This window comes from Sorex fumeus, unplaced genomic scaffold (assembly GCF_029834395.1).
Source record: "Sorex fumeus unplaced genomic scaffold, SorFum_2.1 ptg000061l, whole genome shotgun sequence".
Classification (NCBI taxonomy): Eukaryota; Metazoa; Chordata; class Mammalia; order Eulipotyphla; family Soricidae; genus Sorex; species Sorex fumeus.
The window spans coordinates 44,319,580-44,333,349 of record NW_026606118.1 but is presented as its reverse complement, the minus strand read 5'-3'; the positions used below and the strand labels follow the sequence as shown (position 1 = coordinate 44,333,349).

At 43.3% G+C, this 13,770-nt stretch overlaps 1 protein-coding gene across 1 annotated transcript in view; it reads right to left on the bottom strand.

Annotated features, from left to right (window-relative positions):
• Window positions 1-1,664: 1,664 nt before the first annotated feature.
• The window catches only part of VPS36 (vacuolar protein sorting 36 homolog), a 35,809-nt gene continuing 23,703 nt past the window's right edge, over window positions 1,665-13,770 (bottom strand). Inside the window, exons 9-14 of the mRNA XM_056126104.1 lie at window positions 13,296-13,430; window positions 11,937-12,002; window positions 9,292-9,356; window positions 8,290-8,374; window positions 2,431-2,507; window positions 1,665-2,344 (exon numbers count right to left, since the gene is read on the bottom strand). Of these exons, the coding sequence (XP_055982079.1) occupies window positions 2,251-2,344; window positions 2,431-2,507; window positions 8,290-8,374; window positions 9,292-9,356; window positions 11,937-12,002; window positions 13,296-13,430 (522 nt within the window). The 3' untranslated portion in view covers window positions 1,665-2,250. The remainder of the gene's footprint in view (window positions 2,345-2,430; window positions 2,508-8,289; window positions 8,375-9,291; window positions 9,357-11,936; window positions 12,003-13,295; window positions 13,431-13,770) is intronic.

Below are 13,770 nucleotides of genomic sequence, written 5' to 3'. Positions count from 1 at the left end.
CAGCTGACAAAATCAGTGAGCTCCAAGACTAGATGCAACAAACCTCAAGACAACAGCTGAAGATGGGAAAAATGCTGAAAAACAAATGAACAGCAGATGAGAGAACTTTAGGATGAATGCAAGAAGAACAACATAAGAAACACCAGGATCCCAGACGATCAGGAGGTGGCTCTGTAGAAGTAAAAGTCAAATCATGGCTGAGAAGTTCTCAGAGCTGAAGAGCACATGCACCCGGATTCAAGAGGCCAGCGGGAAACCAGCTAGAAGAGACTCTTCATTCCATATTCTACCACTGAGAGTGCACTATTTTTTGCTAATCTATTACCACACTACTATGAATGAATGCTAAAGTATGTGGAGGTTTTCTGTAATGATCTCAGCCATGAAATCTAGGTACAGTATTCAAGCAATCTTAGTTGCAACTAGATAAAAATGGAAAAAGAAAAAGTTTATAATTTTTCTCTGTAATTTTTTAAAAACTCAGTCACAAGAGACTGTGTGTATGTGTGTGTGTGTGTGTGTGTGTGCGCGCACGTGCGCGCGCGCACGTGCGCGCAGCACACATTGGCCAGAGCAAACTTAGGAGCAAGTGAGCAGAACCTGGAGAGAATTGTGACACAGGCACGTTTACACAATGGCCTGGAAGACCTGATCAGTCAGAAATGGAACTTGCACCCAAATAAACCTGAGGCTGAACACTGGGGGGACGAGGGGTGTGTTACCATGATACTGAATCAGTGACAGGTTCGAATAGAAAGACTAAAGCAAAATGCTTCATCCACAGCATCCCCATGACCCAGGAGGAGGATCTGCTGACAGTCACTTTCCCCTGAGCTGACAGAGATCAAGGACTGGCTCTTGCTGCATCCCTGGGTCTGTAACAGAGGATACCTGCCACTTGCCCAAAGGGATGTCTGTAGTGTAGCCCTTGCCACCTAGCTCCGTGGGAGTGCCAGAATGATCCACACAGGAGTCTGGGCATCCCCTCTTGCTGGGGCCAACGGTCCTTTCAACACAGATTCTATCTCTTGGATGCTGGGCCCCAAACCATCACTACCGTCTTCTAACTCAACCTCAGGAAAAGAATCTCCCTTCTCTACGAGGTACCCAAGTTTGAGGTAATGGCAACATATTGCACACAGTATCACGGTAATAGATAAAATCAGTCTATCTATCCACTTTCCTGCAAACGATCTAAATTCGTTATCAGCCAGGTTTTGTTACCTCAGCAAAACTTTTCAATAAGACAATTCCTCCACACAGCTTCTTAATATGTGGGGCAAAGGGGAAAAGTATTGCTGAAATACGACATAAAGAATTACTTTTTAAAAAATGTTTAATTTTGATACTCCTTAAGAGGAAGAAAAGGATTTCCACTTTCTACTTTTCCATCTGTGGCTTTAAGATAAAAAGAGCACCAAGAATCTTGTTAAGTCAGCAGGAGATTCTCCTGAACCTTCCACCCACACAACAATCGTTGGGAATTCCTACCTTCCAATCTGCATTCCCATTTCTGGGCATGTCTATACAGCTCTTTAATTAATTCCCCAAATCCAAAGCATTTTTAAAAAACAAAATGACATAGCTGCATTCTTTAAACACCAGCCACAAAACATCACTACAAAGACATGAGACTGTATATATATATATATATACGAGTCAAAAATGTTTCCTTTTTTTAAGACACTTTTTTTAAGGTGCTTTATTTGGTCTGTTGTAGACATGCCGATGACTAACCGCACAGGCCTGCAGGAGGCACCTCCAGGCACAGAGGTTCCATGTTCTGTTTCAATGTTCTTAAACTACTACTCCAGGTACTGCTTGCTTTACGAAAACCCTCTGAAATGGAAACATTACATGCAGAAGACAGTTTTATAATTCAATGAATCTTAGTCACACCAAAATCAGGATTGAATCTGTCAAAGCATGCATTTTTTTCTCCTTACCCCCCTTCTGTACAAAACGGTCAGATTTCGGGGTTAACTTAAAATCCATATTTCAAGCTGACCTCCTAAAGATCTTATTCAACTCTAGTGTGATTTAAAATTCACATAGGCATTCACTTTTCTGTAATTTCCTATATTTGTCCCTAATAAGCTTCCTATTTAGGGGGAAATGAAAAGTTTTATAGTGCAATGGTGCAATGTTCCATTAAATTCTCAGTTCATCAGGGTTTACTCTTAGCTCAATGTCATCTAACTTCTACATGATACAAGTAGATGGGCAAGAAATATTTCAAATACAAAACCATTAACTCTGTGTCATAAATAAATTTGGATAAAACCGCAAGCCTTCCACAGAATCATCTCGGCAAAGATGGCCCATCTTCTCTGCAAGAAGTAACCTGGGGATTGAGAGGGAAAGCCACAATCATATGTCCATCCAGAAACATAAATATAAATGAAACAAAAGAGCAAGGGCCATACTTACCTTTCTTTAGCAAGGAGGACAGACATTCCTACAAGCTTAGCAAACTCTTCTGAGGTTAGTGATCCTTTTTCTGAAACCTAACAAGCATATAGCAGAAGAAAATATAAATATAACTGTAGCACTGCTCTGTCCTCCCGTTGTTCATCAATTTGCTCGACTGGCCCAGTAACGTCTCCATCATGAGACTTGTTGTTACTGTGTTTGGCATATTGAATACATCACAGGTAGCTTGCCAGGCTTTGCTGTGTGGGCGAGATACTCTCGGTAGCTTGCTGGGCTCTCCGAGAGGGGTGGAGGAATCGAACCCGGCTCGGCGGGCCAGCTGCATGCAAGGCAAACACCCTACCGCTGTGCTATTGCTATATAAATATAACACCTATGTATAAATCTAGGGAGAACCCAGATATTCAAGAAATATCTGAATATCTGTCAAACACTTGGAGCCTAAAAATCAAAGACTGGGAGAACACAGTCGTGAATGCCCAGGATCTCCAGCTACGGGAGGAGGTACACATATTATTTCTACTTTCTTTTATGCCAAGGACAAGGGCAAGAGAGATACAGAACATTTCAAACATAAGGACCACAAGGAACCATAGCATTACTTGAAAATGTCTTCTACTACAACACAAAGAATTTTTACTACAGGACTAAATCCTCTTTACTAACGTGTAATTTTACAAAGGCTGATGACTTCAACATAAAAACAATAATTTGGTTCCATTGTTTGTTTTAGGCCACATCTGGCAGTGCGCAGGAATCACTCTTGACGGGACTTGGGCGACCCTAAGAGGTACCAGTGATATCAGCTGTGTGCAAGGTAAGTGCCTGACCCAATGTACCCCAGTCCCAAAATACTAATTTCTTAAATGGAATTAAGAAACTCTATGTTCCATTTGGAACATAGAGTTCCCACGCAGGAACTCTATGTGTGTGTTGTATGTGTATGTATTGTTTAAAATATGTGGGAGAAGCTGGGCACCCGGACCTGAACTCCTCCCAGCATCCTGCGGACGTACATCCTGCCCCCAGCACCACCCCTCCAGAGCCGCACCGCCACCTTCCTCTCCCAGGTGTGTGGACCCCTATCATTTCCCCCTCATTTACTCATCCCGAACACCTTCTAAACCCCTAACCACAAAACCGCACGAATGCTCACCTGTCCGCGCGAAGAACTTATTTTCTCTGCACCCCACATTTGAGGCACTAGTTATCCCAGGCCTCATACATACCTATCAATAAGCCATGGCCACTCACAAAGATAGCCCGATTGTAGGGGCCATAATATACAACAACATTAGATAAAACTCCAAAACACAAAGCTCACTATGGTAAAACAATGCAGATCCTTACCAAGCCTAATGATTGAAGTTGCTAGGCCAGATGAATCAAACAGTAGCAATGAACTCTATAACTTCTCAGATAAGGAATTTCAAATAGAACTTTGAAGGATGTATAAGGAGCTCAAAGAAGCAATGGAACACACTGCTGATAAAATACAAGAGGATATGAAAGTGGAGGTGAGGAAAATGCAAACAAAAATGTAAGCAGAAATGACAGACCTAAAAAAATTGGTATGTGAAATGAAAAACTCAGTGGAAGGCCTCAGCACCAGAGTAACAGCTGCTGAGGATAGAATCAGTGAGCTCCAAGATGAGGTGCAGAGAGTCTCCAAACAACAGCAGAAAATGGACAAGAACCTCAAAATAAATCAACAGATGCCAAGAGAAAATCAGGATGAAGCCAAGAGGAATAACACAAGAATCACTGGAGTCCCGAAGAAACAGGAAGAAAACCCTGATGAAGAAGAAACTGTCAAAGACATCATTGCTAAGACATTCAGAGCTGAAGACCACGTGCGATCAGATCCAGGAGGCCAAAAGGGCTCCAGCTAAAAGAAATCCAAATAAAAATACTCCAAGACACATCCTGATCAGAATGATGAAAACTACAGACAGAAATAAAATTCTGAAAACAGCAAGATCAAAAAAAGAAATTTCTTATAAGGGGCATCCTTAAGATTCACAGCAGACCTACCCAATAAAATGCTAAGGGCCTGAAGACGGTGGTAGGATATAGTGAACAAACTCAGTGAAATAAATGCCTCACGTAGAATACTTTACCTAGCTAGACTTTCATTCATATCAGAAGGAACAACACATAGCTTCACAGACAAACAACAACTCAGGAACTTCATAGCCTCAAAAACCATGGCTATGAGCAACTAAACGGGCTACCTTAAGAGAAGACAAGCCCCTCAAATACTCCAAACTTTGGCAGAAAGATGGGACAAACCCCTATATCAATAATCTCTCTCAATGTCAATGGACTAAATGCACCAATTAAAAGATACAGAGAAGCAGGATGGATCCGAAAACTGAACCCAGCATTCTGCTGCCTGCAAGAAACACATCTGAACAGGTAGAGCAAACACAGACTCAAAATGAAAGGATGGAAAACAATCCTACAAGCAAACAGCTCCCTCAAAAAAAAGTGGGAGTGGCCATACTAATATTAGACCACATAGCCTTCAGATTGAAGACGGTTACAAGAGACAATGAAGGTCATTTCTTAATGACCAAAGGATCTGTACAGTCGGAGAACTCACTCTCCTAAACGTATATGCACCTAATAAGAAACCAACAAAATACTTAAAACGACTCCTCATAGACTTGAAGAAAGACACTGAAAACAACACAATAATAGTTGGAGACATCAACACTGATTTATCACTTCTCAACAGATCAACAAGTCTCAAGCCCAGCAAGGATATACTGTATCTGAAGGAAGAAATGGAAGATAGGGGTCTAGTAGACATATATAGGGCATCTCACCCCCCAAAAGCTGAATACGCATTCTTCTCAAGTGCACATGGGACATTCTCCAAAACAGACCACATACTGGGCCATAAAACATACCTCTGTAAAATTAAGAGGATAGAAATTGTATCAACAATCTTTTCAGATCATGATGCACTGAAAATCGAAGTAAATCACACCCAGAAACAGAAATTCAAACCAAACACCTGGAAATTAAACACCTCCAAATCAATAACAAGTAGCTTAGAAAGGAAATCAAAGAGGAAATCAAAAAATTCTTGGAAATGAATGAGAATGAAGACATTAACTACCAGAACTTATGGGATACAGCAAAAGCAGTGTTAAGAGGAAAGTTCATAGCTCTATAAGTATTCCTCAGGAAGGAAGATTTGGGCCCACATAAATAATCTAAACTCACAGTTTAAGATCTTGAAGAATGACCAATAAAAGGAGCCCAAACCAGAAAGAAATAATAAAACTTAGAGAAGAAATTAATCACACGGAAACTCAAAAAAAAAAAAAATCCAAAAGATCAGTGAAGTCAAGAACTGGTTCTTTGAGAAAATAAACGAGATTGATAAACCACAAGCAAGACTCAGAGGAACAAGAAATAGAGACCCCTAATAAACAGAAACAAATGAAAACGGAGACATCACAACAGAACCCACAGAAATTCAAAGGAGAATCAGTGATTACTTTGAAAAGCTTTATGCTACGCAACTAGACAACTAGACATGGATAAATTCCTGGACTCCTATAATCTCCCAAAGCTGACCCAAGAAGACTTGGAATACCTGAACAGACCTATCTCTATCAAGGAAATTAAACTAGTTACCAAAAGTCTCCCAAAAAACAAAATGCCCTGGCCCAGATGGATTCACTAGGGAATTCTTCCAAACCTTCAAAGAGGACCTACTCCCAATCCTGTTCAAGCTTTTCTAAGAAATTGAAAAAACAGAAACACTTCCAAACAGTTTCTATGAGGCAAATATCAGCCTCATATCAAAAGCAGAAAAAAGAGAATTACGGACCAATATCCCTGATGAATACAGATGCAAAGATCCTCAACAAAATACCAGCACATAGAACCCAATGACTCATCAAAAAAGATCATACACCATGACCAAGCAGGATTCATCCTGGATATGCAAGGATGGTTTAAAATTCGCAAATCAATCAACATAATACACCATATCAATAAAAGGAAAGATAAAAACCATATGATCATATCAATAGATGCAGAGAAGGCATTTGACAAGATCCAGCACCCATTTATGATAAAAACTCTCAGCAAAATGGGAGTCAAAGGAACTTTCCTCAATATAAGTCCACAGCCAGCATTATTCTCAATGGGGAAAAGCTGAGAACCTTCCCTCTAAGATCAGGTACAAGACAAGGTTGCCTAACCTCACCACTTCTATTCAATATGGTGCTGGCAGTACTTGCCGTAGCACTTAGGCAAGAAAAGGATATCAAAGGCATCCATATAGGAAAGGAAGAAGTCAAGCTATCACTATTTGCAGAAGACATGATACTATACTTAGAAAACCCTAAAGGCTCTGCAGAAAAGTTCCTAGAAATAATAGGATTGTTATAGTAGAGTGGCAGGTGACAAAATACCCAAAAATCCATGGCCTTCCTATACACAAATAATGAAAAAGAAGAGATTATTTAAAAAACAATCCTGTTCACAGTAGTGCCCCAGAAAATTAAGTATCTTGGAATCAGTTTAACTAAAGAGGTAAAGGACCTATACAAAGAAAACTACAAAACACTATTTCAAGAAATAAAAGGATTGTACCTGCCTTAGAGGTAGGGAGCAGAGTAGGGTGGGGGTGGTGGGAGGGACAGTGGGAACACTGGTGGTAGAAAATGGGCACTGGTGGAGAGATGGGTGCGCGAGCATTGTTCAAAGGAAACGCAACCATACAAGTTTGTAAGTATCTTACAGTAATCCAATAAAACTTGTTTAAAATAAATAAATTAGGGCTGGAGCGATAGCACAGCGGGTAGGGCATTTGCCTTGCACACAGCCAACCCGGGTTCGATTCCCAGCATCCCATATGGTCCCCTGAGCAGCACCAGGAGTAACTCCTGGGTGCAGAGCCAGGAGTAACCCCTGTGCATCGGCAGGTGTGACCCAAAACGCAAAAAAAAAAAAAAAAAACAAAAAAAGATAGTAAAATAAATTAAAAAATATATGAGAGATATCTCTGGTATTAGAGGTTTTCATATAATTTAAAATAATGAATTTAATTTATGTGAGTTACTCAAATTATATAGGCTTCATCACTAAGGGCACTAATGCTTCAAGTATACTAATGAGTAATATCAGCACTTTGGTCAATAAAATCTGTCTACAACAGTGGTTCAACCACTGAATCATGGATCAGTAGAGTCTGTGTGTTACTGTAATAAAGGCTGAAAATCACTGCTTCAAACTACTGCTGCTTTGCATACTTTTGCTTGTTCATTTGGGGCCACATCTAGCAACGTTCAGGGGCTACTCCTGGCTCTGCACTCAGGAATCACTCTTGATGGTGCCTGGGGGATCATATGGGATACCGAGAATCAAACTTGGGTCAGTCTCATACAAACCAACTACCCTATACGCTGTACATTGTTCCGGCCCTGCTTTATATATTTTCGAAGCAAACTACTGCATAAAACAACTGGTAATGTTTATAATGCTGCCAAAGAGTTTCTGAAAGAAGTTCAATGATGGGCAACCTTCTGATCAACAATGTTAAAAATCTGTTCTTGACATTAGTAGTCACACACATACACACACACAAAATCAAGCACTTTCCTAATTCTATTTCCTCTGATAAATGTTATTATGAGTGGTGTCACTACCTTGCAAAAAGCTTCCAAAGCATAACTATCATTTTTTGCTAATAGCGAATGGTTTTAACTTAGGTCTGAGCATTACTTCTTCTTCGCCAAGTGAAATTCAAAAGGAAATCCTGTTTCTCAAGTTGCTAAGCATTCGGGTCTTCACAGAAAACCCTACTAGTGGGAGGAAGCCAGGCTCACGTACCGTCTCCAAGGCTGAGGCCACCATTTCCTCTTCCTTGTGGGACTGAAGCTCAATTACCATGACGCCACTATCGAAAACCCGCAGCCTAAAAACCAGACGGGAGAACACAGCCATGAACATCCAGGATCTCAGCTGCGGCAGGAGGTGCAGATATTATTTTTACCTTCTTTTATGTCCAAGGACAAGGGCAAGAGAGAGACAGAATAGTTCAAACCGAAGGACCGCAAGGAAACATAGCATTACTTGAAAAATCATTTGATCTCTAGGTGTCCACATGGCGGCTGGACAGGACAACACTAGGCCTGCTGAGCAGAGCCTCTGCCCTGCCCCAACAAACTGACCAGGCAGGGTTGCAGGACCGTACAGTTTATTTTTGTACTTTGTACTCGGCTGTGCCTGGGCCTGCATATGCCAGTCCCAAGGGCGAAGACCCAGCAAGCAGGATCCCACTGGTCACTCAACGGAGCCTAGCCAGTCCTGGACGCCCACCTATACCTGGTCCCCCCCGCCCCCCCCGACACACACACACTTGGCCACTAAGAAGTTTGCACTGAGTGTCATTTGTTTCCAATAAGTTTGTGACTTGCAAAAAAAAAATCATTTGAAGACAGTTCATAAACGAACTCTAGCCCAACATGCCAAGTAACACATGTCTGGCTTTTGTTTTAAACTTTATACTTTAAACCCGGGGAATGTGAGATTCATGGCTGAACATTTGCAGGTGCTGAGTCTCACAAGATGTTTACAGGATGAGGGGCTGGTTATTCTGCCCTCGTGAGGGAGCCTACACTCCCATCTCCTGCCCCAGCTCGACGAGAGCGGTCTACTGGCTCTCAGCAGGAAGCCAGGATGAAAGGAGCAGGGTCCACGCGGTTCTGTTCCTGACAAAGGCTCTCCAAGAGGGCGGTGTTGCACGCGGGCTGGCAGACCTGGCAGGGCTCTCCCAGCTGCTCTTTCCCGACATGCTGACAGTTGGCAAATGCCCAGCAGAGGCTCTTTTACCTGAGGGGCAGCTTCAGTGCGTCCAGCATCTTGCACGCATTCACTAAGTCTTCAGGTGAGAGCAGCTAATGGGGGGAAAAGGGAATTCAGTTACACTGCAAGTTAACAGAGTGATGCCATATTATAAGGCTCACTACAACAGATGAGAACATTTACAGGTTATCAGTCATCAAGGATTTGAAGTAGCTTAATCATTAAGGCAAAAAGGATTAACAGAGAAGCAAAAGCTTTATTCACCGAGCCAGCCTATCCCATAGAGACATATCATAATTCGTCATAGATGCAATCATTTTCTAGTAGCAACATTTTCAAAGCCAACTTTAACATAAACTTTTTATGACTTAATAAATAAAAAATACATAATCAACACCAAAAAGAATCTCCTGCCGTCCACCCCCCTTTTGGTGGTGCTTAGGACTTACTTCAGGCTCTGTGCTGCGGGATCACTCCTGGTGGTGCTCCCTGGACCATATGGGATGCCAGGGACTGAACCCCAGCTGGCTGTGTGCAAGACAAATGTCCTACCCAATACTAGCCCTGTGGTCCCATATAAAAAGAATTCTTACTGATATTGATAACATTCCTTTACTTGGTAAAAGATCTTCTTGGTCTGGGTGTCACTTCTGTTTGCAGACCTCTCAGTATGGCGCAGTGGCACATCAGAGGCACGGGTGTACTGGGGTGGCTGGCGGCGACCCTTAGGCCATGATCCAAAAAGAGCCTTCCTGGTTTAGGAGCGATTTACCGGGCTGTGACTCACACAGCAGAGCTCCAAGCAGGGCGGTTGCGGGTGCTGAGCCCTGTCAAATCCCCCTGCCTGCAGAGTGTCGCCTCGTCATTGCGCTTAATCGCAGCAAGCCTCAGTTTCCTCACCCCCAGGTAACTCTGGGATGGACTAGTGATCCCGAGAGGGGAAAGAGGGTGGCCTGGCTGAGAGCGAGTCCTGGCTCCTGTCAGCAGGATCTGAGTACAAACAGCAGCGCTTCACCCCGAGCCTGCGGGGGTGGGGATGGTTGCCGAGACCACGTGAGTCACCCACACAGAGGAGACTGCTCACACCTTAGAACCGCATCTGACTACTGAGGGCACAGGATCTAGGCGCCCGCAGGCTCAGGGGACAGAGGCCCATGACAGTGGGGTGCAGGGGGCCAGAAGGGCAGGGCAGCGCTTCTCTGGAGCCCGTGGGAGCAAGAGGAGGTCAGCCCAGTCACACGTGGCACCACCTTACCAGCACCATGCACAAAAAGGTACCATCTGCCCCCAGCGACACCTGCTCCCAAGCAGAACCGCTGTTCTGTTGGTCACTGTTTGTTGGTCAAAGAAGGGCTGATGGGGGCCCTGGGCACTGCTAGGGAGGCCCTGAAACAAACTAAAAGGGTTCACTAAGTCCACGCCCACATTTTAAAGTTTTGATAGGCTGGAGCCATAGCACAGCCGTAGGGCGTTTGCCTTGTGCACAGCCAGCCTGGACCGAGCCGGGTTCGATTCCTCTGCCCCTCTCGGAGAGCCTGGCAAGCTACCAAGAGTATCTCGCCTGCCCGTGATGTATTCAATATGCCAAACACAGTAACAACAAGTCTCACGATGGAGACGTTATTGGGCCCGCTTGAGCAAAATCGATGAACAACGGGAGGACAGTGTTTGGACAGTTTGTTTGATTTGATTAAAAAAAATTTTTTTTTTTCTTTTTTATGGGGCTGGACCTCCACCTCTCTCGGAGAGTCCAGCAAGCTACCGAGAGTATCTCGCCCGCACGGCAAAGCCTGGCAAGCTACCCATGATGTATTCGATATGCCAAACACAGTAACAAGTCTCACAATGTTACTGGGCCCGCTCGAGCAAATCGATGAACAATGGGAGGACAGTGACAGTGAAGTGATGGGGCTGGAGCAATAGCACAGTGGGTAGGGCGTTTGCCTTGTATGCGGTTGACCCAGGTTTGATTCCTGGCATCCCATATGGTCCCCTGAGCAACTCCAGGAGTAATTCCTAAGTGCATGAGCCAGAAGTAACCCCTGTGCATTGATGGGTGTGACCCAAAAAGCCCAAAAAGAAAAAAAAAATTTTTTTTTTTTTAAGAACAGGATCAGTGGGGTCATAGCAACAGTGCAGGGGGCTATAGTGATAGCACAGCCGTTTGCCTTGCACACAGCTGGCTGATCTGAGTTCAATCCCTGCCATCCCATATCGTCCCCAGCACACTGCTAGGAATAATTCCTGGGTGCAGAGCCAGGAGTAACCCTGAGCACTGCTGGACTGACCCAAAAAAGAAAAAAAAAAAGGATTAGTCCTAGAGAGGTTGCCATCAGAACACTGCCAGGCCAGTGGCCCTCACTGTCCTCTGCTCTCCCCAGCTCTTCTGGCCCCAACCCCCTTCCCAGGGCAGTCTTGGTTACAGTATAGGAAACTTGACTATATTTTATTTGTTTGGAGGCCTGAGTGTACTCAGGGCTTACTCCTGGCTCTGCACTTAGAAATCACTCCAGGCGGTACTCAGGGGACCATATGGGGTGCTGGGAATCAAACCCAGGTTGGCATTGTGCAGATAAGTACCCGACCCACTGTTGTCTCTCTCCGGCCCACAGAACTTTACTGTATTAAGAGATTACAGTTGCTTAAACTATCACCGAACTACTAAATCTTACTTCCATTCCTCGGGCGCGGTTGACTAAGCAGTACACCTCGGTGAGTGACATTATGCCCCCTCGCTCCTGTTAAAATAGAAAACAAAACCAAGTACTGTTACCATTAGCACCAGTTGGCAATGAAATGAAATCAGCAGCAGAGTGAAATGACAACTCATAAAATCTCTACATATCCTCTTGAAAATGGGATTCTGATACAGATGAGAGAACCTATAAAATCCAGTTTTAGAACTGATTATTTCTCTCTTAACATTCATCTAAATGAAAACAGGGGGTCAATACAGCATTTCAAAATGAGTAACGTAATGTTCAGGTTTCCCATGTTAAAAAAAAAATAGTGACAGCATCAAATAAGGTCATCACCCTTTACAACCTGAAATGAAACAACAATCTAGATGCTGACTGACAACTACTGCTAACACCACACACACACACACACACACACACACACACACACACACAGACAGAGCTGAACAGCTGGCGCTGAGCTCTGGAAGGACATGTAGAGCGCCCTCCATGAAAGGTTCGGTCAGGGACAGGAAGACTTTCCAGATGCAGCTACCAGATTACAGGAAGGCATGTTACCATTCTAGTTCATACAATACGAACTCTGGTGACACTCTAAACTCTAAGTGGGAGAAGGAAAACAGCTAGAAGGGAAACCAATGGAATTTAAAAAAAAAATGCAACAAAACTTCATAGACAAATTCATTGTAATGTCTGTTGACTTGAAGCAACCAACTCTAAGAGAACAATAGGAGGACCAGGGAGACAACCCAAAGGGCTGGAGCACATCCTTTGCATGCTGGAGCCCAGGGTTCAATCCCTGACACCACAGGAGCTGAGCACCAACCCTCCTCCCCTAACCCAGCTGGGAGCACCTCCGACCCAATCCCTTTGAGTGTGACCTCCCCCAAAAGGAGAGAAAATGTGAACATCATTTCATATTTTAAAACTGATTTTAAATGTTTTAGAGTGAAATGGGAATATGAATAAAGGTATCATTATCAAAGTTACTTACTAAAATATTAACATGTAAAGTGACTTCTGAAATTGGTCTTAAAATAATTTTTAGGGGGGCTGGTTTTCAAGTGAAATTGATAGAAAGAAAAGAAACTGAATGACAATTAGGTACTGGTGATATGTTTTGTCATATGTCAACTATTCCTTCACAAAAGTGCTTCAATAATATTTTGATTATCCAAATGTTAAGATACTACAATAAATCGATATTATAAAACTATAGGGAAATTAACATTCGTATCAAAACTAACTGTATGACAATGCATTTAAATACAAAGACCACATACTTTTAAAAACAGGAGTTTAAACCAGACCTGCTCGGGTTTCACGTCTTACCTCCAAAGGCGCCTGCAGGATGCCAACCAGCTGCCTGGCCAGCTGCATGTGGTACTGTGTGCCCGAGCCGTAGGTCTCCCTGGTCACTGGGTTCGCTATGCCCATGCTCAGCAAATAGGATTTGAACCTGATAGTCTACAGTGAAAAGAGAAAAGACATGAGAAGAAACTTTGCAGACTCAGTCATTCCACGCCAACATTTCCAGTCCTTCATTCATAAATTCAATTCTACTCAATTATTCCTCTATCTGCCCACTTCCTCCTCCTGTGTGTCTCTCTACTGTGACCTAGCAGCAGGCTTCCGGGAGCTCCCTGCGGGCGAAGTCTCATTACTACTATTCCTCCTCCTATCTTGATGATCTCATACTCCATTTACCCCACTGGTTTGGTATGAGAAGAGACTTAGATAACTATGATACCATGTCTAATGTCAACAAATGACAGGACAGGAAGCTCAGAAAGGAAAATGACTGTGA